General features: G+C 38.1%; 1 protein-coding gene across 1 annotated transcript; it reads left to right on the top strand.

Annotated features, from left to right (window-relative positions):
• The first annotated feature begins 544 nt into the window (after positions 1-544).
• Positions 545-25,047, top strand: LOC114661785 (B-cell CLL/lymphoma 7 protein family member B-like). The gene is made up of 6 exons (XM_028814984.2): positions 545-769; positions 13,935-14,013; positions 17,519-17,627; positions 17,842-18,024; positions 19,730-19,812; positions 23,319-25,047. Exons 1-6 carry the CDS (start codon positions 678-680, stop codon positions 23,427-23,429), a joined length of 657 nt encoding a protein of 218 aa, XP_028670817.1. The 5' UTR covers positions 545-677; the 3' UTR covers positions 23,430-25,047.
• The last annotated feature ends 917 nt before the right edge of the window (positions 25,048-25,964 follow it).

The raw sequence follows: 25,964 nt of genomic DNA, 5'->3' as shown, positions 1-25,964 counted from the left end.
TAATGAAAAAATATAGAATCGACATTAAATGAAATTTTACAATTTTGACTTTGTCCCTCAGAGGTTTTTGTGAAAGAAAGTGTAACAAACCCAGGGATGAGTTGGTTTCAGGATGGGAGTTGTGTCCTTCTGCCATTAAAACGTTTTTCAGTTTGGTGCCGATTTCTGTTTCTACTAGCAAAGTTCCAAAGTACTGTATGTGCATAAAATATGAAGACCTCGCCCCGTTCACACGGAAGGGGCGTGGTATGCAAATACGATTCTAATTGCCTTTCCCTTGTATCTGCTTTCCGTACATTTTAAAACCTGCTCTTTCAGTCTTTAATGAACTTTATATTCCAATGGTAAGTAATAAAAATGTGAGTAATATAATTTTTAAATGCACAACACTATAAGTGATCATCTACTTGAAATTAGTTACTTTAGAAATAATGCGACAGAATCTTTCCTTAGCCAATTTAGAACCCCCGACCACTAGGTGGCGCTGCAGTTAAACAGCAGCCCCACTCGTTCACTTGCTCGTTCATTCGATTTCGGAGGTAGTGGATTGGGGAGGGTTGTCAGGAGGAGGAAACCAAAACCATTTTCCGGCCCGTGCCCGTGTCGGCTCCAGCTGGTTCACTCACTTCTTTGTCCACTCGGCGCCTTGCTACGGGGCGTTTTGTACGGCGACAGCAATGTCTGGGAGGACGGCAAGAGCCGAGACCCGAAGTCGGGCCAAAGACGACATCAAGAAGGTGATCGCGGCCATTGAGAAAGTGCGGCGCTGGTAAGAATAGGAGGCCGATGCCGGGGCGAGTCCTGTGGGGGTGTTCTGTAACGGGCTTGAGGAGCCTCGAGATCTCGCTGACCAGCGCTCTTGGCAAGCAAATCGGCTTAAAATTAAAGGGAAAAATATTTTTTTAAAATCCTTCAAATGGGAAAACGGCACATGTAATTATAAAAATTCCCAAGAAGTACTTATTAATTCCGGTTTAGACACATCTTTACAACCAAAGTATGGCTGATGTAAGTAACGTTATAAACATATAGAAACTTTAAAAAATGACCGCGTAAACACGTGTAGTGCATCATTAGAATGGAGGAAAAGATACCCGGCAAAACGGACTAGTCGCGAGTAGTTTGATGTTACTGTAAGTCAGTGCGAAAGGCGCTATAAAACAGTGTGCTGCCTTACTGTAGGAGGGAAAACTTGCATGTAAGGAACACTGACGTTAAAGCTTTTAAATAGATGAGAAGAAAATATTGTTTGTTGATCCTCTTTCCAAGGGAGTAGTCACTTGGATACTTAAAATCCAAGCTTGAGGCTGACTGTAATCAGGATACAGTCTTTCAGAACTCCACAGTTATACATGTGTGTATATATATGTCCATATCCACTTAATGGTTATATATGTATGTGTCTATATGTGTGTGTGTGTGTGTATATAAATAAAATATATATGAATGTGTGTGTATATATATATATATATATATATATATATATATATAAATATATGTATGTATGTGTATATATGTGTGTGTGTATATATAAAATATATATGAATGTGTGTGTGTATATATATATATATATATATATATATTTAAAATATGTGTATGAATGTGTATATATGTGTGTGTATATATATATATATATATATATATAAAATATATATGAATGTGTGTGTATATGTATATATAAAATATGTGTGTGTGTATATATATATATATATATATATATATATATATATATATATATATATATATATTAAAAAAAATATATATATATATATATATATATATTAAAAAAAAAATATATATATATATATATATATATTAAAAAAAAAAAAATATATATATATATATATATATAAAAAAAAATATATCTATATATATATATATATATATATATCTATCTATCTATCTATCTATCTATATATATATATATATATATATATATATATGTGTGTGTGTATATATATATATATATATATATATATATATATATATATATATTATAATAAAAGGCAAAGCCCTCACTGACTGACTCACTCACTGACTGACTGACTCACTCATCACTAATTGTCCAACTTCCCGTGTAGGTGGAAGGCTAAAGTTTGGCAGGCTCATTCCTTACAGCTTACTTACAAAAGTTAGGCAGGTTTCATTTCGAAATTCAAAGCGTAACGGTCATAACTGGAACCTCTTTTTTGGCCATATACAGTAATGGACTGCAACTCACTGGCCGTGGGAGGCGGGGTTGCGTATCGCGTCATCATGCCTCCCATGTAATCACGTGAACTGACTGTGAAGGAGAAAGGATGGCCTTATATGGCGTTCGTTTATAAAACAGCGGACAGGCGACGTCAGCGCAAGAGGCGAAGCCACAGTTTAAAAAGATTTACTTTTCTTCTTAATAAAAATTTTAAAGCAGTACTTCGCCACTGCGAAGCGCGGGTATTTTGATATATATCAAAATATATTGCGTCATCACGCCTCCCACGTAACCACGTGAACTGACCCGCTGCCATTTGCAATGCCATATTCGCGAGATACAAGTTTAATGAGAAGACACGAGGTATAAACGACAGTTTGGATCACATTGTAACAGAGTTAATATTGCTGTAGCGAGAAACTTTTAACTGCCGGGTCTTAGCTAACATTAAATAAACCCGTGGACATCACAACATCACACAAGAGACCGGCTCACGTGAAGTGACTGAACGCAGCAGGAGTGATCACTTCGATGAATCAAACCTGTTCAAAAAACACATTACACAATTGATAAGGTACGAAAACATAATGAAAAAAAGCACGGTATAAACCGTAACTTTAATTAAGTTTATAGAAACGCTCCCGCTACCGTTTGCAATACCATATTAGCCCCTGCGAAGCGCGGGGATTTTGCTATATATATTAAACTATTTCAACCATTCTATGATCTGCTTCTCGCAACTGAAAGAGGGCACCGTGGCAGAAGTTAGCCGGCTTGCTGACCAACCACAAGCGTTACCTGGTAGGTAACCACCCATACAATCAGATTGTGAATCAGACTACGAATGCCTGCAATGTAATTACCCCGATCTACATGCTGTCAAATGAACAAACCACACGTCGTGGCACAACGTTAGGGGCTTCGCCTCTACCGCTGACGTCCGAGGTTCAATTCCCGTAGGGAAGTGCAGTGAGTGTGTACGCCTGATGAGCCCACAATTACGGCGAAACACGTGTCGCGTACTATGCATCTTCAAAGCACGGTGTAAACCGTAAGTTTAAATTGAGTTTATAGAAATGCTCCAGCTGCCGTTTGCAATACCATATTCACGAGATACAAGTTTAATGAGAAGACACGAGGTATAAACGAGACTTTGTAACAGAGTTCAAATTGCTGGAGCGAGAAACTTTTAACTGCCAGGTCATGTCGCGTGTTCTCGGGTAGGTACACCAGAAAATGTATACATTTGTGCATGTAATGGGCAAACAAAAAATGTACTATACCCAAAAGCACTGCAGTAGTACTCAATGTATCTTTACTTCTTAAATTTTAATGTTTTACTGTTTAATAATTTATACGCTTCTTATATGTTGTTCAAATTCTTTTATCAAAATACCAGTAAGAGCGCACTGCACGATAACATGGAGTGAATACACTTCACATGACCATTCATGTTATTTATCCTCTTTCTCTGTACGTTTACCATTCGTTTGCTCAGAGGTTGATGCGCTTGCTGCTTAATGAGCAGCTGTTCACCCTAGCGTCCTGTTGCTTCTCTTCTTTCATTGGCATCTTTTCCCGTTAAAACTGATTAAGTTAGTTTTTGTGTTGCGATAACTTAGTATGGTGCGCACAGCTGTGAGTTGATTCTACAATAAAATAAAATAAAGATAAAAAGAGTAATAAAATCATCTTCCTCAAAGCGAATAGTACACGTGACGTAGTATATGTGTACCAAATTTCAAGTCAATAGATGAAATGGTTTGAGAGCTACAGGTGATTTAAAATCTTGGACAGACAAATGAATAGCCACGGTAGCGTATTATAGAAGAAAATTTTACTGTTATATTTATATGCAATGTGCTTCTTATATATTACTTCATATTCTCATATGATAATGATGTTAATGTTGTTTATATTGATTTCTATGTTATTGTAAGTGCTCTTTATTTGTGGAAAAATTAATTTGGCAATTAACAAACTTATTTTATACATACTACATTTTTTTTTGGGTAATCAGCTATATATATATATATATATATATATATATATATATATGTAGATATGTATATATATGTGTATATATATGTAGATAGATAGATAGATAGATAGATAGATAGATAGATACTTTATTAATCCCAATGGGAAATTCACAAAGGCGAGTCTTGGCGTGTAAAACTCCATGCCCACGTTGTAAAAGTAAGTGTGTCCAGGGAACGAATCCACATAAAATAAATTAATACGATAAAGTAATAAAGTAATAGGAGTGATCAATAAATAAAAATAGAAATAGAAAAATAAAAGTAGAAAAGTACACATACAGTCATACATGGAGCTGCTGAAAAGGCTGACACTCTCGGCGGCGCCGGATGTTAATTATGTAGATATGTGTATATATATATATATGTGTATATATATGTACATATGTATATATATGTAGATATGTAAATATATATGTATATATGTGTCTGTGTATATATATGTGTGTGTGTATGTATGTATGTGTGTATATATGTATATGTATGTGTGTATATGTATGTGTATATAAATGTTTATGTGTATATATATATATATATATTTATATATATGTGGATGTCTATATGTATATATATATATATATATATATATATATATATATATGTATGTAGATATGTATATATATGTATATGTATATATATGTTTGTGTGTGTGTGTGTGTGTGTATATATATATATATATATATATATATATATATATATACAGTATATATATATAAAATATATATATATATATATATATGACAGCAACACTCATAACAATGACAACACAATTACATTGACAATCATGTTTCATTATTTTTAAAGTGTTTCCTTTTCTTTTTCATAGCCTCTTTAACACACTACTTCTCCGCTGCGAAGCGCGGGTATTTTGCTAGTATATATATATATATATATATATATATATATATATATAAATATATGTGTGTGTGTATATATAAAATATATATGAATGTGTGTGTGTATATATATATATATATATATATATATATATATATATAAAAAATATATGTGTATATATATATATATATTTAAAATATGTGTATGAATGTGTATATATGTGTGTGTGTATATATATATATAAAATATATATGAATGTGTGTGTATATGTATATATAAAATATGTGTGTGTGTGTGTATATATATATATATATATATATATATATATATATATAAAAAATATATATATATATATATGTGTGTGTGTGTGTGTGTGTGTATATATATATATATAAAATATATGTGTGTGTGTGTATATATATATATATAAAATATATGTGTGTGTGTGTATATATATATAAAATATATATATGTATATATGTGTGCGTATGTATGTATGTATAGAAGTAAATATATTTGTGTAGATATACACACACACACACACACACTAGGGTTGTCAAACAGTTAAAATATTCAATTGAAACGTCCCATAATAAATCACCAAGGTTGGTCAACAATGCCCGGCAGTCCTCTGTGAATACTTCTTCTTAGCTGTTTGAAATGCAAAGACTTGTTTCCTTTCTATAAATCCTTGATAGGTGACACGTTTGTCGCGTGAGAAGGTGGTGTGTAAGAATCGTCAAGACATCGCTGAGCGACTTCTCTCGGCCCTGTATCGTCAAGTACATTTAGAGATTTGCAGTCTGATGTCATCCATTGTGCAGTAAATAGCGGTAGTTAATGCTTTAGATTTTGTTTCATTCATGAACAAATGTAAAGTTGTACATTCAAGGATTATAATCCAGAGATTTTGCTGCCTGCCATTAAAAGAGTTTTAAACAGCAGCATCATGCATGTTTTGCTTTTAAGTGATAATCCAAGGACGTTGAACTTCTGTGATATTTAAATTTGCTCACATTAACTTTACGAGTATTGACAGTTTTGTCCTTTAAACTGTTTGGGAAAGTTCATCTTTCTCAGCCATCATTATTGGATTAGTGTGGATCATGGACTCACAAAGTTAAACGTCAAGGCCCCTCTAAATGTTGTGCCATCTGGTGAAGGCCCCCCTACTGATAAAAAAAAAAAATAACCCATCCTGATGAAGCTGAGCAGATCTTAGTTACTGCTAGCTGTAGCCACACTGCATGATTTTTGTATGCTCGTGGACCTATTAATTAAAGCAAATGATTAACTACAGCAGATTATTTACACATACGTGATTAAATGTGTTCAGGTCAGAGTTTTCAACCTTTTTCTTGAGGTGCCACCTTCCAGGAGTTGACATATTTGGACGTATCCCCATTTTGTTTCACTCTTAAAATGTAAAGTACTGAACTCTTAGCAGGCAGAACCAAAAGTGAGATCTCTTAACCTCCACCATTCCCCTAATGTTCTCTTTGAGGATTTAAACAAGTGATTAACATGTTTTTTTGCATGGTTGTTGGTGTCTTTTAATTATTTTAGTTATTTAGTGTTTTAGTAATTCATTAAAAAAAGTTCAGTAAATGTCCAAAAAAACGGTTTGTATAACACACTGCGTTACATATGTAGGATCAGGATGAAGAAGCCGACCTGATTCTCCACACCTATCTGTGCTTCAATTCCACCACTCAGTCTCACGGTGCACCTGTTGCGTGACCTGCAGACTAAGGCAGAGGAAATTACAATGAAGGACAAAGATGAATTTTGACAATTATTAAAATACGAGGGACGTTCAAAATGTTTCCTCTCTTTTGTACTTTCGTTGGAATCGGTGACGGTGGAAGGAGTAGTAATTGGGCATTGAAAAGTTGGTATGACGCTGGGAAAATTGCATCGCAAACGAAGGTGACTGTGTAGAAAAGTGATGTCATTTGTTTTTGAAATCCTTAAAAAATCGTTTAAAAAAAAAAAAAAAAGTGTGGAAACTTTTTGAACTGCCCTTGTATATATCTCTCTATTCTAATTAAAAAATCTAGGGTCGAGAAGTGATTTTCTCGGAAAGACACTTTGACATCCCACGAGACTAGACTTTACAACCTTTGGAAGCAAGACCCCTGAGACGGTGACTTTTGCACGTCACGCCCTACTTACAAACAATTTAAAACAAGATCACAGACATCTAACCTCTCAGTTGTTGGAATGCTTTTGGCAGACACACTTCATGTGCTCCCAGCTCTTAAAAAATGTATATGTTCTAGATGGCACTTCAATGACTAAGCAAAGAAGAAAGAGCAGTGCATCGAAAAGAGAAAAGAAAGCAAAAAAGAATGCACAAAAGTACATTGTTTATTTATTAGAGAGGAAGAAATGATATTCACTCACCGGCAGGTATGCGTTGCGTTATCACGATGTAAGATCAAACACAGAATCAAAATTCAATGCGATCTTGAAGAAAAGTTAATTCCAAATATTGTTTTTATTGACGTTTTACAGTAAAAGTGAACATAATGCATATGTAGCAATTCCCATGAAAAAAACGATCTCTTTAAATTGTATTTCCGGAAAAACAAACCCGGGGATTGACGAGCGAAGCCTCCTAGTTCCACTAAATATCAGTGAAATGTGCAGTACGTAACAAAAGAGTCTAAAGCAGATTTGCTCTATTTCGATTCACTCATGTGGTTATTAAAATAAAATGTCTTTTTTTTTTTTTTTTAGTAAAATTTGTGAAGAAATGAGACAAAAACTATGAAGGACTTAGGAGTCGTCTTCTTGGGTCCACCATGCTGGTGATGATCTCCGCAAATTACACTTGTCAATATTAGAAATGTTGAATGTGGAAAAACCTTAGAAATAGATGTCAATTTGATTAATGGCAATGGTTGGTTTCTGATGTAGGAACTGAATTCAAACCTGTAGTCCCTGAGACCCCCTGTGTAACATGTGGTGTCCGTTTGGTCTCATAACATTACCATCATGCTGTATAATTAATGAACTCCGTTCTTTTTTTTTTCTTGTCTATCACAGTGCCACAGAGTGGTGATGTGTTGTGTGTTTTTCGGACGTGGTAGGAAGAAATTCACAGCAGTCTGTGCATGTGACAATACTGCCATGACCACTAGTAGCCATACTGGCAGCTCTGTCACTCAGGCTGGTATTCACAGTAAGGTCAAGTAGTCATCAGAATGTTAAGCCAAAGTATTCTCCAGTTAATAATAATCTATATATATATAAAATCCCAATGTGCGTCCAGGTGTCCGTGTGTGGGTGTCTTCTGGTGAAGTGCGCATGCACGGGGCACGGTGCTATGCGCGATATTACTGTCAGAGAAAGTTAGAGGTGTTTTACGGAAATACAAACCAGTATTACTGCAAGAGGAAATTAAAGGTACACAATACAGTGACGCATATTACAGCCACATACAAGCCAGTATTACTGTCAGAGGAGATTAAAGGCATATTACCGACGCGCATTCCTGTATTACCGCCAGAGAAAATTAAAGGTATATTACGGACGTATATTACGAACGTACAAGCCAGCGGACGTACAAGACGGTATCCTTCAATAAGGGCGCGCACAAAAAGGCGAGCCTCAAAAGGACGACCTCAGTTGGGCGCAGTGAATAAAGGCGCGCGTAAATAAAGATCTGCACCTGTTGCTCTTCACATATTCCAGAGCCATTTGAACTAAATTATCTACGCTCCCTTATTGAATAGAGCCGTACAAGACAGTATTACTGTCACAGAAAATTAAAGACACACAATATACGGCGGCAGCCCACGAAGAACGGTCAGCTCAGCAAGTAAACATCAACAAAAGAAAGGCTGAAAGACAAAGAAAAATACGACAAACAAAAAGAATGAGGTCAAAGTCCCTTGCCATTTAATATAGACTGTTCCTACTAATGTTTATGCACTACTGTTCTAGCGCCCGTTATTGTAACGGGCTAAATGACTAGTTCATTAATAATTCATTACATTTAGATAGCGCTTTTCTCAGTACTCAAAGCGCTAACCACACAGGGAGGCACCGGGAAGCGAACCCACAATCTTCCATAGTCTCCTTACTGCAAAGCAGCAGCACTACCACGCAGTTAACTGATCCATGATGTTTCTTTATTTTATGAAGGACTCTTCATTGAATGCACCATCACAATTTGTTTGCCGAGGAAGCAAGTACAACAGGATTATATTTTAAGATTTTTATTTTTTTTATATTATACCAGTGAAAAGTCAAGCATAATGACACCTTTTATTGGCTAACTAAAAAGATTGCAATATGCAAGCTTTCGATGCAACTCAGGCCCCTTCTTCAGGCAAAGTGTATGTTATACCAGTAACGGAACACTGCATGGTAACTTGCAGTGAATCCACTTGACTTGAGCATTCCTAGTTTTCATCCTCTTTCTCTGTATGTTTATCATTCGTTTGCTCAGAGGTTGATGCGCTTGTTGCTTCCTGAGCAGCTCTTCTTTTCTCCACCCTAGCGGCCCGCTTCTTCTCTTCTTAATTCAGCTTTTTTTCACGTTAAAACTGATTAAGTCAGTGTTTGTGTTCCAATTACTTAGTATGTTTTCTTTAATTTTTCACTTAATCTGGCACTTAAGTCTTCAGTCTGCCTCAAGAATGATTAGCGAAGGTGGTAAGGAATGAGAATGGCGCCTGTACGCATGCGCCGCATGGCCACCCTGCTGCGCGCTGCTGAGAGTTGATTCTAATATAAAGTAAATAAAAAGAGTAATAAAATCATCACCCCGAAAGCGGATAGTAAACGTCACGTAGTATATGTGTACCACATTTCAAGTCAATAGGTGAAACGGTTTACGAGCTACAGGTGATTTAAAATCCTGGACGGACAAACGAACAGCCACAGTAGCGTATTATATATAAATATATTAAATAACATTCCCACACCAGCTTTATCCTATTCAAGGTTGCCTTTGACCTGAAGAACTGAACACACGGTAGGAAATGATCCTGGGTACCTATCCAGCTCACAGCAGGCACTGCCATTGCACCCATGCACAAACACACACTCACATGGCCTACTTTAGAATGGCCACTTAATGTGCATCTGGAATTCAGGTGTAAAAAAAAATTAATTACACAAAGGTACACTTGGATAAAATGCAAATTCCACACACATGGTGACCCGGGAACAGGATTCAAGGATATCTGTGCGACAGCTTTATTATCCACTTTGCAGCCTTGATTATATCATTTACAATAACATTTAAACACTTTTAAGATACGCTGAGGCAGTTCTTGTTGAAGAGCTCTATTGCCACTTTCCAGTGGACAATTTTGGCCCATTGAATTTTTGCATATAAATAGAAAAATTAAGGGTCTGGTCCTTCAATGGGTAGAGCTGTATGGAATCCATTTTATTGTTTCACAAATTTCATTTTCTTTTTTTTTATTTTCGGTTTTCACAGTTTTCTTTTTCCTTGATTCAGATTTTTGGGTTTTTACATTTTTTTTTGACTGTAAGAAAGTAGTAACAGCTACAACAAAACAAACAATAATGAAATGACACTTTATATTCCTTTTAATAAAACGGCACACTAGCACAACTGAACCTTGTTTTGCAGTTCCATTCATCAGGTAGGAGCCCAGATCCTCCATGGTCCTGTATGCTGAGACTGCAGTAGGACAGTGAGTGTCCTCCAACAACATTTATTCCTATAGTACATTTTCATACAAATGATGGAGCTCAAAGTGCTTTACATAATGAAGAAAGAGAAAAAAGACAAAATAAATAAGAAAATAGAATTGGGGAACACTAATTAACATAGCATAAAAGTAAGGTCCGATGGCTGGGGAGGACAGAAAAAAAAAAAAAAAAAAACTCCAGACGGCTGGAGAAAAAAATAAAATCTGCAGGGGTTCCTTGGCCACGAGACCACCCAGCCCCCTCTAGGCATTCTACCTAACATAAATGACCAGAATTATAAGAGCTGTCTGAGATGAAGGTTAACTTCATTTTTATTAAATAGAAAGAGTAACCCACTTTTAAGGGCTCGTTGCATCTGAGGAGACGTTTGCTCTTCTTCCCAGGTTTGTAGGTGCCGAGTTTATAATGGAAAAGTCAAATGTGGACCTTGCGTGCCAAGTCGCCGTGAGGGGAAACATTTATTAAATCCCGAAACACCCTTGTTAATTTTTAAAAGCGAACCTGTTAACAACCAGTGCCTTTCACTAATAACATTTTTCTTCGGGAAAGACTGTTAATACTGGTTAAATACCTGTATAACTTAATTGGTTAAGTGATTCACAGTAAATACATCACGTAACAATTTGAACTGCCTACATAAAAGAATTACCATATAGTCAAGTGTTTACTCGCCTGTCACTATAATGAGAACTACTGTATGTGGTCTCGGCTGTCTGTGGTGTTATCAACTACAACATGTAGATTCTTGCCATGAATCTTTTGAAGACCGCCATCCATATGTTGTTCAAAGACACGGGGCAAATGAGTTTGACGAAGACTGCTCTCATTTTCTGGCAGCGCACCTCCTTCTCTACAATGCTTAATAAAGAAGTGGCACGTCTTCTTCATTTTTTCGAGTGGTATGACTGACTCACATGGACACAAACTGCCGTCTTGCATCTGACAATTATGTTTTTTCTTCTGTTATTACCTAAAGGGGAACACTTTTTGATCTTAACTTCTCCTTGTTCTTGAGATGGGTTTTAGATTTGATGTGGTCATTGCAAGTTTCTTTTCGTGTCCAGTCTATGGTATGCTGGCAAAACTTGCAGAAAAGTTGTCCAGATTCGTAAAAGTCGCCGGGATATTGTTGTGCCAACAATTTTGCAGTTAAGCTCATGTTGCTTAGTTTTTTCAACGTAGTTAGGGTATCTGATCCTGTTCGCTTTGACATTTCTGTCTCGTGCAGGAGTCACGTGCCTTTAATGAGAAAACATACAGGGAACAACACGCGCACAAACAGATAGAGGCACGACTGGATTTCTATGAAGAACTTTGTTCACTTCAAAAACAACAAACTAGAAAATACAGTAGTATTTGAATGACAGAACTACAGATTATTCAATTGTTTAATATATTGGTAATTTTTGTAGCAGTCACCTCATCAGTCTCTAAATTCTGCATATAGTGGAACCTCGGGTCACGAACGTCTCAGACCACGTACAAATCAGGTTACGACCAAAAAGTTAGCCAAACTTTTGCATCTGTTCACGACCACACAATCGGGTGACGAACAAGCCAGTTTCCCTTCCGGTTCGTACGCGACAATGATTTCCTTACGGGTTCAGTCTCTCCCTGTGCAGCAAGCGAGAGAGAGATTGGGGGGGGCTGGCCACATAAGGCCGAGAAGGCAGTTAAAGAATGCACCGGGCTTGTTTTTAAAGAGACTGATTCGAGCATTGTTTTAACCTCGTTGTATTTAATGAAGACTTTTTTCTATTGGATTTTAACCTCCACTTCACTTCTGTTTACAGCGATTGGTTCGTAGCATGCCTTGTTGCAATGTTACTTTTCTTTGTTGTTTATTAAATTATGGATTTTTCAAATGTTCATGTTTTACCTGTGCTTAAAACTCATTAAAATAAGTGTTTACAGCGATCGGTTCGTAGCGTGCATTGTTGCAATGTTACTTTTCTTGGTTGTTTATTAAATTACGGATTTTTCAAATGTTCATTTTTTCCCTGTGCTTAAAACTCATTAAAAAAAACTGTTTACAGCGAGTGGTTCGTAGCGCTATAGCGTGAATTCTTGCAATGTTACTTTTCTCTGTTCAAAGTTTTCTCAGTGTTATTCAATGTTTTTACATTTAGTTTACTATTACGCCGTGCATTCTGTGGTGTAATTAACTTTTTGTGCTTAAAAATCTTTAAAAAATATATATTTACATACAGTTTGTACAGTCTTGAACGGATTAATTGTATTTACATACAATTCTATGGGGGAAATTACTTCGGGTCACGACCACAGATTTGGAACGAATTACGGTAGTGACCCGAGGTTCCGCTGTATTTCCATTTTTATATCTAAAATCCATTTTTAAGCATTAATTCTGTGATTCTGTCCATGTTTCCTGCATCACGGAAACCATAGGGCCTTAAGTGGGGAATCGTCATTCCAATTCTCAAAATATCATCTCTATAAGGATGGCTATGTTGGGATTTTTTGGCGCTTACAATGTTTTTCCGAGTCTCACTTTCTGTCGGATTCTGCCCACAGTAATATAAGGTGGGTAGAAAGTGTAGGAAAGTATGGTGAGCCGGACCCACTGGAGGGTGGCATATTTAACTTTGCTCTGTGGGTTCCTCTGTGTTGCCAAAGTTAGTAAATATGACCATATATAATGAAGTAATCTTTGATGTAGCAATAAAAACAAATAAGTGCTATTGTGTTATGTAAAAGAAAAAAAAAGTTTCAATAATTATCATTGGCATTTTAAAAGTAATGGTTCAAACCTGGAGGGCTGTATTCCGTTCTTTTTAACCTTTACACGGTCAGCATTCCATACAAACTAATGGCAGATTCTTGCAGACACTCATCTCCCCATTGAGTTGTTGTTTTTTACAGATCCCCAATTTGCTCCTCACATCCTTACTTCTACTTTGCCTTTTTTCACGCAGCCTTCTTGCATGCTGCTTTGTTTGAGTGTTAATTTGATTAGCAGCCAAGCCGGGGTTTTCCTGTAAATGCTTGAAGGTTTAATTTGGTCACCTTTTCCACATGCCAGCTCTTTGTGGGTTATGTGGGGGGTTGACAATTCCCTGTTTGTAAATTCCAAGAAGTTTAAAGGAATTCGATGTTCTCATTTACTGTTTTGTACTTTTTTTTTTTTTTTTTTTTTTTACCCCCAGGGAAAAACGTTGGGTAACTGTAGGTGATACGTCATTGAGAATCTTCAAATGGGTGCCAATAGTGGACCCCAGAGATGAGGTAAGCAGCAAATCCTTTTCCTGGACGCTTCTGAATTTCTGTTTAATCTGTTTCTGATGTTGTACTTACTTATTTAATAAAACACTATGGCTTGCAGTTAGTACTGGGAGGTATACTGGTTCATACCAAAAACCGTTTTTTATTTTTGTTATGATATGGATTTTTCTTATACCGCAATACCGGTTTAAATAACTTAAACAATGTTCGGAACGTGGCACAGCGGAAAACTGTTTTTAAGAGGGGACCTTTTTAACTGCTACATCGCTAAACACGCATGCAACGGAGTACATGCTTTAGTGGAGGTATTCAGCGATCAAAATAGACAGAGAACATTCAGAAACTGAAGCTGTACCAGATGATAAAGTTGAACGTGATGACATAGAAGAACTTTTGCCAAAAAAAGGAGCCGTGTTTGTTGTCTGCAGATACTTTGGTTTTAAAAGGTCAGATGTAGACCAAACAACTATTTACTGCAAATGCTGTCGAGCGAAAGTTGTCGCCGGAGGTGTCAACACGAGCAATTTGCTGCACCACCTTAGCCGCAAACATGCTTCGGTGTACCATGAATGTATGAAACTAAGATTGGCACCCTCCATGTCCTCAGGTAAAACTGAAAAAGCGAGAGGACACTCGAGTCAGATGCGTTTGCCAAAGGTACTGCCTACAACAAAAAAAAAGCAAGCTGTGGATCGAGATAACCAACGCCATTACAATCCATATAGCTAACGTGTCAGTGGACAGAGATTGATAACATTAACAGAAAGTGTAGTTGGTTTACAAAAAATATTTACTATTTATTCCTTTTCTAAGACATGTTCAGTGCAGTACAACTTTTGACAAGCACTTCTGGATATTTTACTTAGTCTAAACAGAACCTTTTTATTGAACAAATTTTGCAAACAACTTAAACTAAAATTTTGACAACATATTTTCAACCATCCAAAGAGGCATTAGGGCCACGATGAAAAAAAAAAAAACACGGACACAGGGAAGTAAAAAAAATATATATATGTCGAGAATATAGTCGGCATGTTGACTTTATTCTCACCATTTATGTCGAGAATAAAGTCCACATGTTGAATTTATTCTCGACATTTCCACTTTAATCTCGACGCTTATGTCGAGATTAAAGTTGACATTTCCACTTTATTCTCATAGTTTATTTTTGTAATTAAAGTAGAATGTCGTAAACTAAACTTCATCCTAAAATCAATGTTTAATTCACTAGATTTTCTCAAACCCCGTCATAAGTTATGTAGCACATTAAATGCTTTGTGTTAAGTGTTCCCAGTTGTTAATCTCTACGTGCTTCTTAAACTGACTTCCTCTGCACTAAGAGGAGGCGCAGGCAGCGATCGCCGCACAGAATACATTCTCTTCATGATATTCCTGCTCTCTGAAAATTTTGAATGCTAAGATAAATACTTGATATTTTCATGATGAAATGCATTAAAGCAGGTATTAAACATGCATGGTAGTGTGGCGGTAGTGCTGCTCCCTCACAGTAAGAGGTCCCCAGGTGTACGTTCAATGTAGAGAACTTTATGGCAGATGTGACAAGGCTCCAAAAAACTGGATGTATGAATGGGTATCGCACAGGTCTAACTTAAATATTGTGTAAATATTGGGTTTGTGATCTGGTGTTCAGTGACACAAACACAGAATTCAATGGATGTTCATCTGAGCGGGCTTTCTTTATTGCATGCGTGCCGTCTCTGTCTGACGTACCAAACCCCCAGTTCCTATCCTTCCTTTTTCTTTCTCCACATAACCAATCACCACACAATAAATGTCTTTGTGAAATTAAAACTAGTTATAAACTTAGACCACGGAGTGTTCAGAACTTTAAAAAGAAATCTTTGTTATACATGTTTAATTATGCCATCCATTCAGGGTTGCGTCCATCCCAGCAAGCATTGTGTGTGAGACAGGAGCAAATCCTGAACGGGGCACCAGCACATCGCAGGGTGAATACGAGCAATACATACACTAGCAGGGTTAATATAAGCAGAACAAAACCCCACATCCTACATGACTTTGAAAGGAAACTGAAGCATGCAAAGTAAACCCACCAGAAAAACATGCAAACTCAAAGCAGGGAACACCCGGGACACCATTGCTGCGAGGCAGCAGTGCAACCTCCACACCACTGTGCCCCCACATGATTAAAACATGCTTTAATGCATTTCATCATGAAGATTATAGATAGATAGATACTTTATTAATCCCAAGGAGAAATTCACAAAAGTGAATATCAAGTATTTATCTTAGCATTCTAAATGTTCAGGGAGCAGGAATATCATGAAATTAATATATTCTGTGTGCTGCCTGTGCCTCCTCTTAGTGCAAGAGGAAGTCAGTTTAAGAAGCATGTAGCAATTAATAGGGCTCCAGGAACACTTAACACATAGCATTTAATGTGCTACATAACTTATGACGAGGTTTGAGAAAATCTAGTAAATCAAATTTTCATTTTAAGATGAAGTTTAGTTTACGATGTTCTACTTTAAAAACAAATTACAAGAATAAAGTCAACATGTCAACTTTATTCTTGCTATAAGCGTCGAGATTAAAGTGGAAATGTTGTGAATAAAGTCAACATGTCGTCACACTATTACAGAGTACCCAGGTACGTTACACAGTATTGAAAAAAATAAAACAAGTACAACTTGGCTTGCAGTATTATCCAGTAGTATAGAAACAGTATTCACACATTTGAACATAATGGTCTACATCCGACCTTTTAAATCCAAAGTATCTCCAGACAACAGACGTAACTCCTTTTTCCAGCAAAAGTTCTTCTGTGTCATCATATTCAACTTTATTGTCTGCTACAGCTTCAGTTTCAGAATGTTCTCTGTCCATTTTCAACGCGCAACACCTCTACTACAGCATGTACTCCGTTGCATGAGTGTTTAGCGGTGTAGCAGTGAAAAAGGTTCCCCTTAAACAGTTTCCCGCTGCGCCACGATTGAACGTTGTTTAGGTAATTTAAACCGGTGTTGCGGTATAAGAAAAATCCATATCATATCAAAAATAAAAAACGGTTTTCAGTATGAACTGGTATACCTCCCATCACTAGTACCAGCATTTGTTAATTATGGTACTGGAATTAAAACAGTAGTTTTCAAGCACCTTCTCTCAGTTGGAACTCCAAGGGGGACCATCTGCTGTTTGATTTTAATAAATGTATTAAGTGTAACTCGAATAACCATGGGGCCCAAACCACTCATCAGACATATAACACACAGTCACATTTTTGAAAAAATGCATGTCAGGTTATGCCACTGGCAATGTGGGCCACAGCACAGCTACCGCCATAGGCTCAACTCAGAAGTATAAATCAGGCTTAAGGCAGTATCCTTCCCTGCAAAGGATGCCAACCTGTCAGACAAGGGCTTTTTCTAAATATATGGCTGAATAGCTTTTGATGATAATTTGGAAGAGTGATTGTCAACTTAATTACAAGATGTTTTTTTTGGTGTTTTTTTGTGCTTGGTTTCAGGAAAAACCCAGAGTGTTGACATCAACAGAAAGGTCCTCTGATAGGGAGAAAAGACCACGTGGGGGAGGCATGAAAAACAATTCTTCCCTGCTCATGCTGGATCTGAATGGTGAGCGACAACTGGCCATTGCATGAGAAACTGGGCAAAATATTCAAATTTTCAATATAGATGATGATGTAGTTCACTGTCATCCATAACCTCACAACAGATGCTACACTGGAATATCATTAGTGATTGCTTTTTTTCTCTTAAATTAATGTTTCAAAGTTAGAGTAATCCCCCTCGGCGCCTTTTGCTTTTGTGCCCCCTTTTTCCTTGTCAGATGATAACAGCAACCAAAGCTCGTTCTCTGAAGCCTCACCAGTGAAAGGAGACAGCAGCACCAGCCCAAGCCCTACCCCAGAGCGAAGTCGCGCAACCACACCCAATCCAACAGCACTGAACAACATGGGGGAGGATCCACAGCCCCCAACATTAGGTCAGGAGCAGCCCCCCAACATACATGGTGAGTCTTTTATTTCATTTTATTTATTTTTTTTACTTGGCATAGAGGTCATTTAGTGAGAGAAAAACTCCAATAAATAATGTAAGTTACAGAAACATCTCCATTGCAGTTCAGTTTTACTACCAGTGAGTTGAGCCGACGTTAGCGGTAATGCACAGCAGTGAGATGAACTGACGTTAAGGGTAACGCACAGCAGTGAGATGAACTGACGTTAAGGGTAACGCACGGCGGCGAGATGAGCTGACGTTAGCGGTAACGCACGGCGGCGAGATGAGCTGACGTTAGCGGTAACGCACAGCGGCGAGATGAGCTGACGTTAAGGGTAACGCACGGCGGCGAGATGAGCTGACGTTAGAGGTAACGCACGGCGGCAAGATGAGCTGACGTTAGGGTTAATGCTCGGCGGCAAAATGAGCTGACGTTAGGGGTAACGCAAGGCAGCGAGATGAGCTGACGTTAGCGGTAACGCACGGCGGCGAGATGAGCTGACGTTAGCGGTAACGCACGGCGGCGAGATGAGCTGACGTTAGCGGTAACGCACGGCGGCAAGATGAGCTGACGTTAGCGGTAACGCACGGCGGCGAGATGAGCTGACGTTAGGGGTAACGCACGGCGGCGAGATGAGCTGACGTTAGGGGTAACGCACGGCGGCGAGATGAGCTGACGTTAGGGGTAACGCACGCCGGCGAGATGAGCTGACGTTTGCGGTAACGCACGCCGGCAAGATGAGCTGACGTTAGGGGTAACGCACGGCGGCGAGATGAGCTGATGTTTGCGGTAACGCACAGCGGCGAGATGAGCTGACGTTTAGGGTAACGCACAGCGGCGAGATGAGCTGACGTTAGCGGTAACGCACAGCGGCGAGATGAGCTGACGTTTGCGGTAACGCACAGCGGCGAGATGAGCTGACGTTAGCGGTAACGCACAGCGGCGAGATGAGCTGACGTTAGCGGTAACGCACAGCGGCGAGATGAGCTGACGTTAGCGGTAACGCACAGCGGCGAGATGAGCTGACGATAGCGGTAACGCACAGCGGCGAGATGAGCTGACGTTAGCGGTAACGCACAGCGGCGAGATGAGCTGACGTTAGCGGTAACGCACAGCGGCGAGATGAGCTGACGTTAGCGGTAACGCACAGCGGCGAGATGAGCTGACGTTAGCGGTAACGCACAGCGGCGAGATGAGCTGACGTTAGCGGTAACGCACAGCGGCGAGATGAGCTGACGTTAGCGGTAACGCACAGCGGAGAGATGAGCTGACGTTTGCGGTAACGCACAGCGGCGAGATGAGCTGACGTTAGCGGTAACGCACAGCGGCGAGATGAGCTGACGTTAGCGGTAACGCACAGCGGCGAGATGAGCTGACGTTAGCGGTAACGCACAGCGGCGAGATGAGCTGACGTTAGCGGTAACGCACAGCGGCGAGATGAGCAGACGTTAAGGGTAACGCACAGCGGCGAGATGAGCTGACGTTAAGGGTAACGCACAGCGGCGAGATGAGCTGACGTTAAGGGTAACGCACAGCGGCGAGATGAGCTGACGTTAAGGGTAACGCACAGCGGCGAGATGAGCTGACGTTAAGGGTAACGCACAGCGGCGAGATGAGCTGACGTTAGCGGTAACGCACAGCAGTGACTGTTTATAATTGAGGATGACGCACCTCATGTGGCAGGAGGGGAATTTATTTTGTGGTTCTTTCTTTTTAGAACCAGCATTGCTGTCCGAGGAGGCCGATGAACCCCCAATGCTCTTCAAGGAGGATTCTGTCCCAGAGAGTCACACTGCAAAGGTAAAACTTCACTTAGTTTGCGTTCCCTGTGACTGGTTGTTGCTTATTGTGTTGTTTTTTTTTTTGTTTTTTTTTTTTTGTTTGAATACATTTTTATGGATATAATTGTCTAGTTTAGACAAAAATAAAAAATGAATGAAATTTTCTTTATTGTGTTGGTTCTGAATTTTAACAAAAGGTATTAATTCCTTGGTGAAATTACACAATTTAGTGTTATTAAATATTTGTGTTCAATACTTAACCCACATATGATTGGCTACATATGAACACTAACAGTAAGTTTGTTTTTCATTGCTACACATTATTTTGTCAATGAAATAAATTTTATGTGTTGTATCGGTAATTACGGTGGTTGTTTGAACTAAATTATATTACAATCAATTAAATTATCTCTTATATATATTTCTCTTCTGGTTCGTCCTGCTTCCTGTTCAAAAGCGGTCCCGCCCACACGCAGCCGACACGGCATTTCTCGATTCCTATTCCTGCTCTTCCAAAACCCTTCTCCGTGCTACCTGAGGCCTCCCATACACCCCCACACCGCTTTTCTCAATTCCTATTCGTCCTTCAGACTACTGCGTTCCCCGCTCCTCTCTCATGACCCCATTGGTGTCACGTCACCGCCCTGTATCTAGCCTGACCGCATGACCTTTCACTTCAGCCATGTGTGTGCCTGGAAGTCTTTTCCGTACCCTGCTACAGAAAGGTACTCTGTCGACCATTGGCATTGGTTTCGCTCCTTCGTATTTTCGTTATACTGCAACGGTTGTTTCCTAAGCCTTTTTTATAAAATGAACGACAGTATCTTCGCTGTCGACGGGTTTTTGTACAACGTCATCTCTATTCCGGGATCCGGCAACTGCCTGTTCCTATCAATGGGTTATTTCTTGACATAAACAGTTGACGAAGGCAATGCACTCTCACTACGACATAGGGCAGTAGATTTCGTTACATCACATCGGGACAGATTTGGAGACATACTTCCTGTTGTTCTTTCCAACGCAAGTTGAGACAAGACTCCTTGTTACCCGAATACATACAAATATTATTGAGTGCAAACTGATCGCTATCCAAAATTCTGAAACAATCTTCATTCCCAGAATCTCTCTTCTTCCTTCTGACACCAATCTCCCTTTTAAATTTAAACGCACACAATTCCCATTCAGACTCGCCTTCTCCATGACTATCAACAAGTCCCAAGGACAAATGTTTGCAAAGATTTGTGTTAATCTACAACAACCAGTCTTCAGCCACGGTCAGTTGTATGTGGCTTTTTCTAGGGTTAGATCTTTCGACTCATTATCTGTCGTCTCCACCAAAACACCTATTCACAACTGCGTCTTTCAAGAAATATTTATTTCTTCTTGATTTCTGAATTCCTTTCTCACTGTTTTCCGTGCCTATTCTTACACCGCCGTATGTTACGGCGGGTGTCGGCTAGTTGTTTTATAATTTTTCTGGCAAGAAATCATTTTTAATGAAAGTGTACATGTTTTTTAAAATTTTACATTTTTAAATGTACATACCGTACCTTTCTGATTTATGCTATGCATTTACTTCTTTGACCTTGTGTTTAATTCCACAATTTGTATTTCATAAACAGTATGTTTTGATCTTTCATCAGTTTTGTGCTGTTTGTGAATTAATTGACATTTCTTCATGTTTTCCACATTTTTTGGATTGCCTGAACATTTTTCATTACCTACATTTAATTTATTTGAAAATGAGAGTTAAAAAGCAAACAGCATCGCAAGGGCAGAAGAAAATTAATCAGTTGTATACACGTTTACGCTCTGATTTTTTCATAATAATAATGAAAGAGTTAAAGACAGGGCTAGAATAATATATAATTTTGGGAATAGCTAATTATTCATCTTATTTAGTAACAGTTTTATTAACTATGTTGGATCTATTATTATTTTTATGTTGCATCTATTATTATTTTTAACTGTTATTTAACTAATCAACAGTGCAAAGAAATTACATGATACGAACACAAAATATCATCGTAATTGGAAATGTATCTAATTGGGTAAAGAACTATCAAATAAACTTGAAATCTGAATAGGTACGTTTTGTTTCACAAGTTGACATATTCATACTTTTATTATATAATCTCTACGTATACAAGAAAGTCGAGTGGAGAATTCTCCAGATTTTTTTATTTTTTAGCTTTACTGGAGTGTGACTGACTCTACTGTAGGGCTTCATTTAACAAAGCATAGTGTGCTGGACAAATGGCAGCACACCAGACTTATTATCCTTTATACTTAATTTTCACACTTTATTTTTTGATTTTTGAGCTTGTTTTAACCTTAATGATGGATTTAACTTCCCTCTCCTTTTTAGGTTCAGTCACATAAAATGCATACTCACGCCTTTTTGTCTACATTAAGTAACTCAGCTTCCTGTGCATTGATTTTGTTCGTACACTTTTTTCTTCATGGAAATCTGTTTGAAAATTAATTTTTGTTATTCTCAAATAGGGTACACCATATAATTAAAAAAAAAAAGCATCATGTACTGTAATAATGTGTGTAAGTTGATAATTCCATCCCCCATCTAGATGCAGAAAACGATTGTGCTTTGTAAGTTTTGAAAAGCTTTTTGAATTTTCATATGTGCCTATCCTAAAGCAGAGATAATTTCTGTGCAGCCTCAGTTAGTGATTAATTTACTAACGTAAATTGACATTTTGCAAATTTTCCTTTCTTTACATATCCAATAACTGTTGCTGATACCAAAACAAATCCCCTAATACAAGTAAGTGACATGCCAGCATTGCCATGCCTGTAGCCGGGCACTCGCTGTCTTGTTCCACCCTTAAGTGTGCCTGGACAGGCTTCATTAGATTCTAAATCTCCATTGAGTACTTCTAAAGTTTTCTGCAGTGTACAAATGAGCTACAATTAGCCATCGACCCTCCACAGTCTCCTTGTAACAGTAGGACCACCATCATTTCATTTGGGATGTGTTCTCTATGAAAGCCACTTCAGCCACTGCATGCCTTATTTAGGCCTCATTTTTAACTTCAGGATACTGTAAAATGCTTTTAAAAATATGCTTTTTACATACTTCACTGATGTTTGCAATTTGATAATTCAATTTCATGTCTAGGTGGGGGGTTTGAATTGTTGTGCTTTACCTTTGTGAGTTTTTTTTTAAACTTTTCATATTACACGCCAAAAAATGAATTGCTCACATAAAGAAATGAATCATTTCTTTCATCAAAAGCTAACGCTGCTGTGTATTATATGGCTGGCAGGTCTGTGAAATTCTCAGATAAAAGTTGTGTTTTAGGTTCCAGTTGTCCATACAGAGTCAAGTCACCCTGTTTGCATGCTATTTGGTTTATTTTTGTCAAATACTAAAGATAACCATTTTGACCCACAGAGCAGTGGGTACATATACACCACTGCTCGGTGCCTCCATTGAGCCCGACAATTTGCTGCCTTAGCCACTCTTTTGTGAGGTTTGCTATTTTATCTGCTTTCTTTGCCTTCCAGCTGTCTAGTGACCAATACGACCAGAGGGAGGAGAGCCAGGACTCATCAGAGGACAGTCCATTCCGGGCCCCACCTATGAAGCGCATCTGCACTGAGGAGAGTCGTAGTTAACAAGGCCTTTGGCCAAGGAGGAGAGGGCGGTTTAAGAATATTCTCTGGGTGGATGAGGCTGTCGAAGTGGAGTCATCCGTGTCCATCAGGAGGTTCTCCTAACCATCGTTTGGATATTGTCTGACCTAGCACTGCACAATTGGTGCCTTTCCTGCAGGTTTACAGAGGAAATTTAAAAAAAAAAAAAAAAATCTTCAGAGATAGGGAAAAAATGTAAAAAGTGTCTTCACTCATTTGCAACACTACTGAGAAACTTGGTATGAATCCTGGCAGGCCAGGAGAAGTGGTGTCCAGTTACAGTAATTGGAATGTGAGGGTCGGAGTGGGGCTGCTGAGACTGAACCTCGGCCCCCCAGTCCCACGCACGGTTAAGAATATCAGGCTTTGCTCCAACGTTATTTGACTTCACCAGCAGGTGGCACTATTGCCTCATATATTTGTACTGTATAGCTAACGTGAAATCCACAGCAAACTTTTGTACTGTACATAAAGCATTTAATGGAGCTTTTTGTCTTTGAACATTAGGAAGGCAAGGTTTGGTAGCCTTACTTTTTAATTTTTTTTTCCTCACGTTTTTAAAACAAACTTTTGTTTTAATGTGTTCTTCTCGCTAAGTTATACTCCATTTTCCTTTTTTTCTGTACATATTTCCGTATTCCCTCCTCAGTTTCTGCTTTGACTCTCCTCACAGGGTTGGCTTTTGTTCAGCGATCACAAACCCATCTGGCGACTCTGATTTGTGTCGTAACTGCCAACACAAAATTATCACCTCATTGCTCATACACCCATCTTTAGTTCCGTCACTATAGTTTTACAAATAGTATAAATGAAACTATTTAATTTAAAATGTCTTCACGTTTTATTATGGTCTCCATTGCCTCAATAAATACTTTTGTTTTTTTAGAGATGAAAAATAAAATCTTCCTTTTCTTCCCCTCCTCATGTAAACTTGAAATCTGCCAACTCAGTCAGCTCTTTGCATTTGGTTTTGTAACACATTTAGTGACGTGAATTTAATTCCTCATCCTCATTTTATTTTTTTCCATTTTCTGATATATATATATTTTTCCCCAAATTGAAGCAAATGGAAATATCAGAAATTGAATTGTTTCCATTTTGAACGTATTTCAGGAATGAAAACCATGGTGCCAAAATTAAATGCACAATCTCAAAGAGTTTGTTAAAAAAAAAAATACACTTAATCAGAATTTGGCAAAATTTTCTGCAATTGCCATTAAACACTTATTTTATTCGATTAATAAGGTAAAGATAAACGTTTGATTCCAATGCCAGCGTCTCAGAGGCTGGAAATCAGACAGTTGCTGGGTTTTACTAGACGCCTTCTATCCGTGATCCAAGGTTATTAGCAGTGTGGGTGGGATTCATTTTGAAATCTTCCCTTGGCAGTGTTGTTAATATCTATTTTTATATGCCAGTGTACGTTTGGTGCACTAAATGTATAAAGACTTTTTTATATTTGTACAGTTTTTTTTAAATATGTCTGTTAATACAAGAAGTCCTCTAATTTGTAGTGCTGTTTGTTTCTCCTCGGCATTTTGTGTCTTGTGTTTCATCCTTTGCTATCTTGCTCTATGCCTTTAATAAAATGTTTTGAAAATGTTCCAGTGCTAAGTTGACTTTTTGGAATATACGAGTTCACTGCTGTTCATTTCTTTGAATAGTGTTAAGAGTTTTATGTAAACTCCCCTTTTATCTTTCCCTGTAATACCGGCTTTAATTTTGTGTTTTGCTTTTGTTGTATATAAAAGTGATTCTCTAATTCAGAGGGACCAGCGATAGAAGAGGAAATGGCGACTGCACTGCTCTGCTCAGCAGTTACTTCCACGACTCTGCCCAGTAAGTGCGTTTTGTTCATTACGTGACTAAATTGTTGGCCTCTCTGTTCTGTTTTATGACTGAATAGTTTGAACCATATGGAGATGCATGTGTTTTTTCTTTTAACTGAGTTTGCCAAAACATTGTTTTGGGTTTTTATGTAAGGTCTTCAAGGAGCATAATGTTTTTTTTCCAACTCTTTATTTTAGAAGAATTCCTTATTTTAAAAGAATATAAACCCAAAAGAAATAACAAATTGATAAGATTGCACATTGTCTTTGCAAAAACATTTATTGGCAAAAAGCTTGTCACTCATTTCTACTTATTCACATAATCGCTCTCTGCAGTCACCCACTCTTATTCCTCTTTTTAGTGTTGTTGTTGCTACACCTTTTGGTGCATTCTGGGATTGGGAGATCTTTAGTGTTCATGTGGGAGTGACAGACGTCAAATGGTCCAGGAAAGGGACATGAGCAGAAAGGCACTGGGTAAAAATGGCTTCTGTTGTAGAGAAGCGAGGTAGAAACCACACTAAAAATGAAGAGCTTAAATGCTAATTTCTCATTTCCCAGGAAGGGCCTGGATAATCTCCAGTTCTTTTGGGAGAATGTTATATGGACAGGTGGGACATTCACAAAACACTTTCGCCAAAGGATTCCATTATTTCTGTGTGAGGAATTCTTGCCCACTCTTGAACGG

Source organism: Erpetoichthys calabaricus, chromosome 12 (genome assembly GCF_900747795.2).
Source record: "Erpetoichthys calabaricus chromosome 12, fErpCal1.3, whole genome shotgun sequence".
In the NCBI taxonomy this organism is placed as follows: Eukaryota; Metazoa; Chordata; class Cladistia; order Polypteriformes; family Polypteridae; genus Erpetoichthys; species Erpetoichthys calabaricus.
Note: the sequence above shows the minus strand (reverse complement) of the source record. Positions and strands in the feature narration are given on the sequence as shown.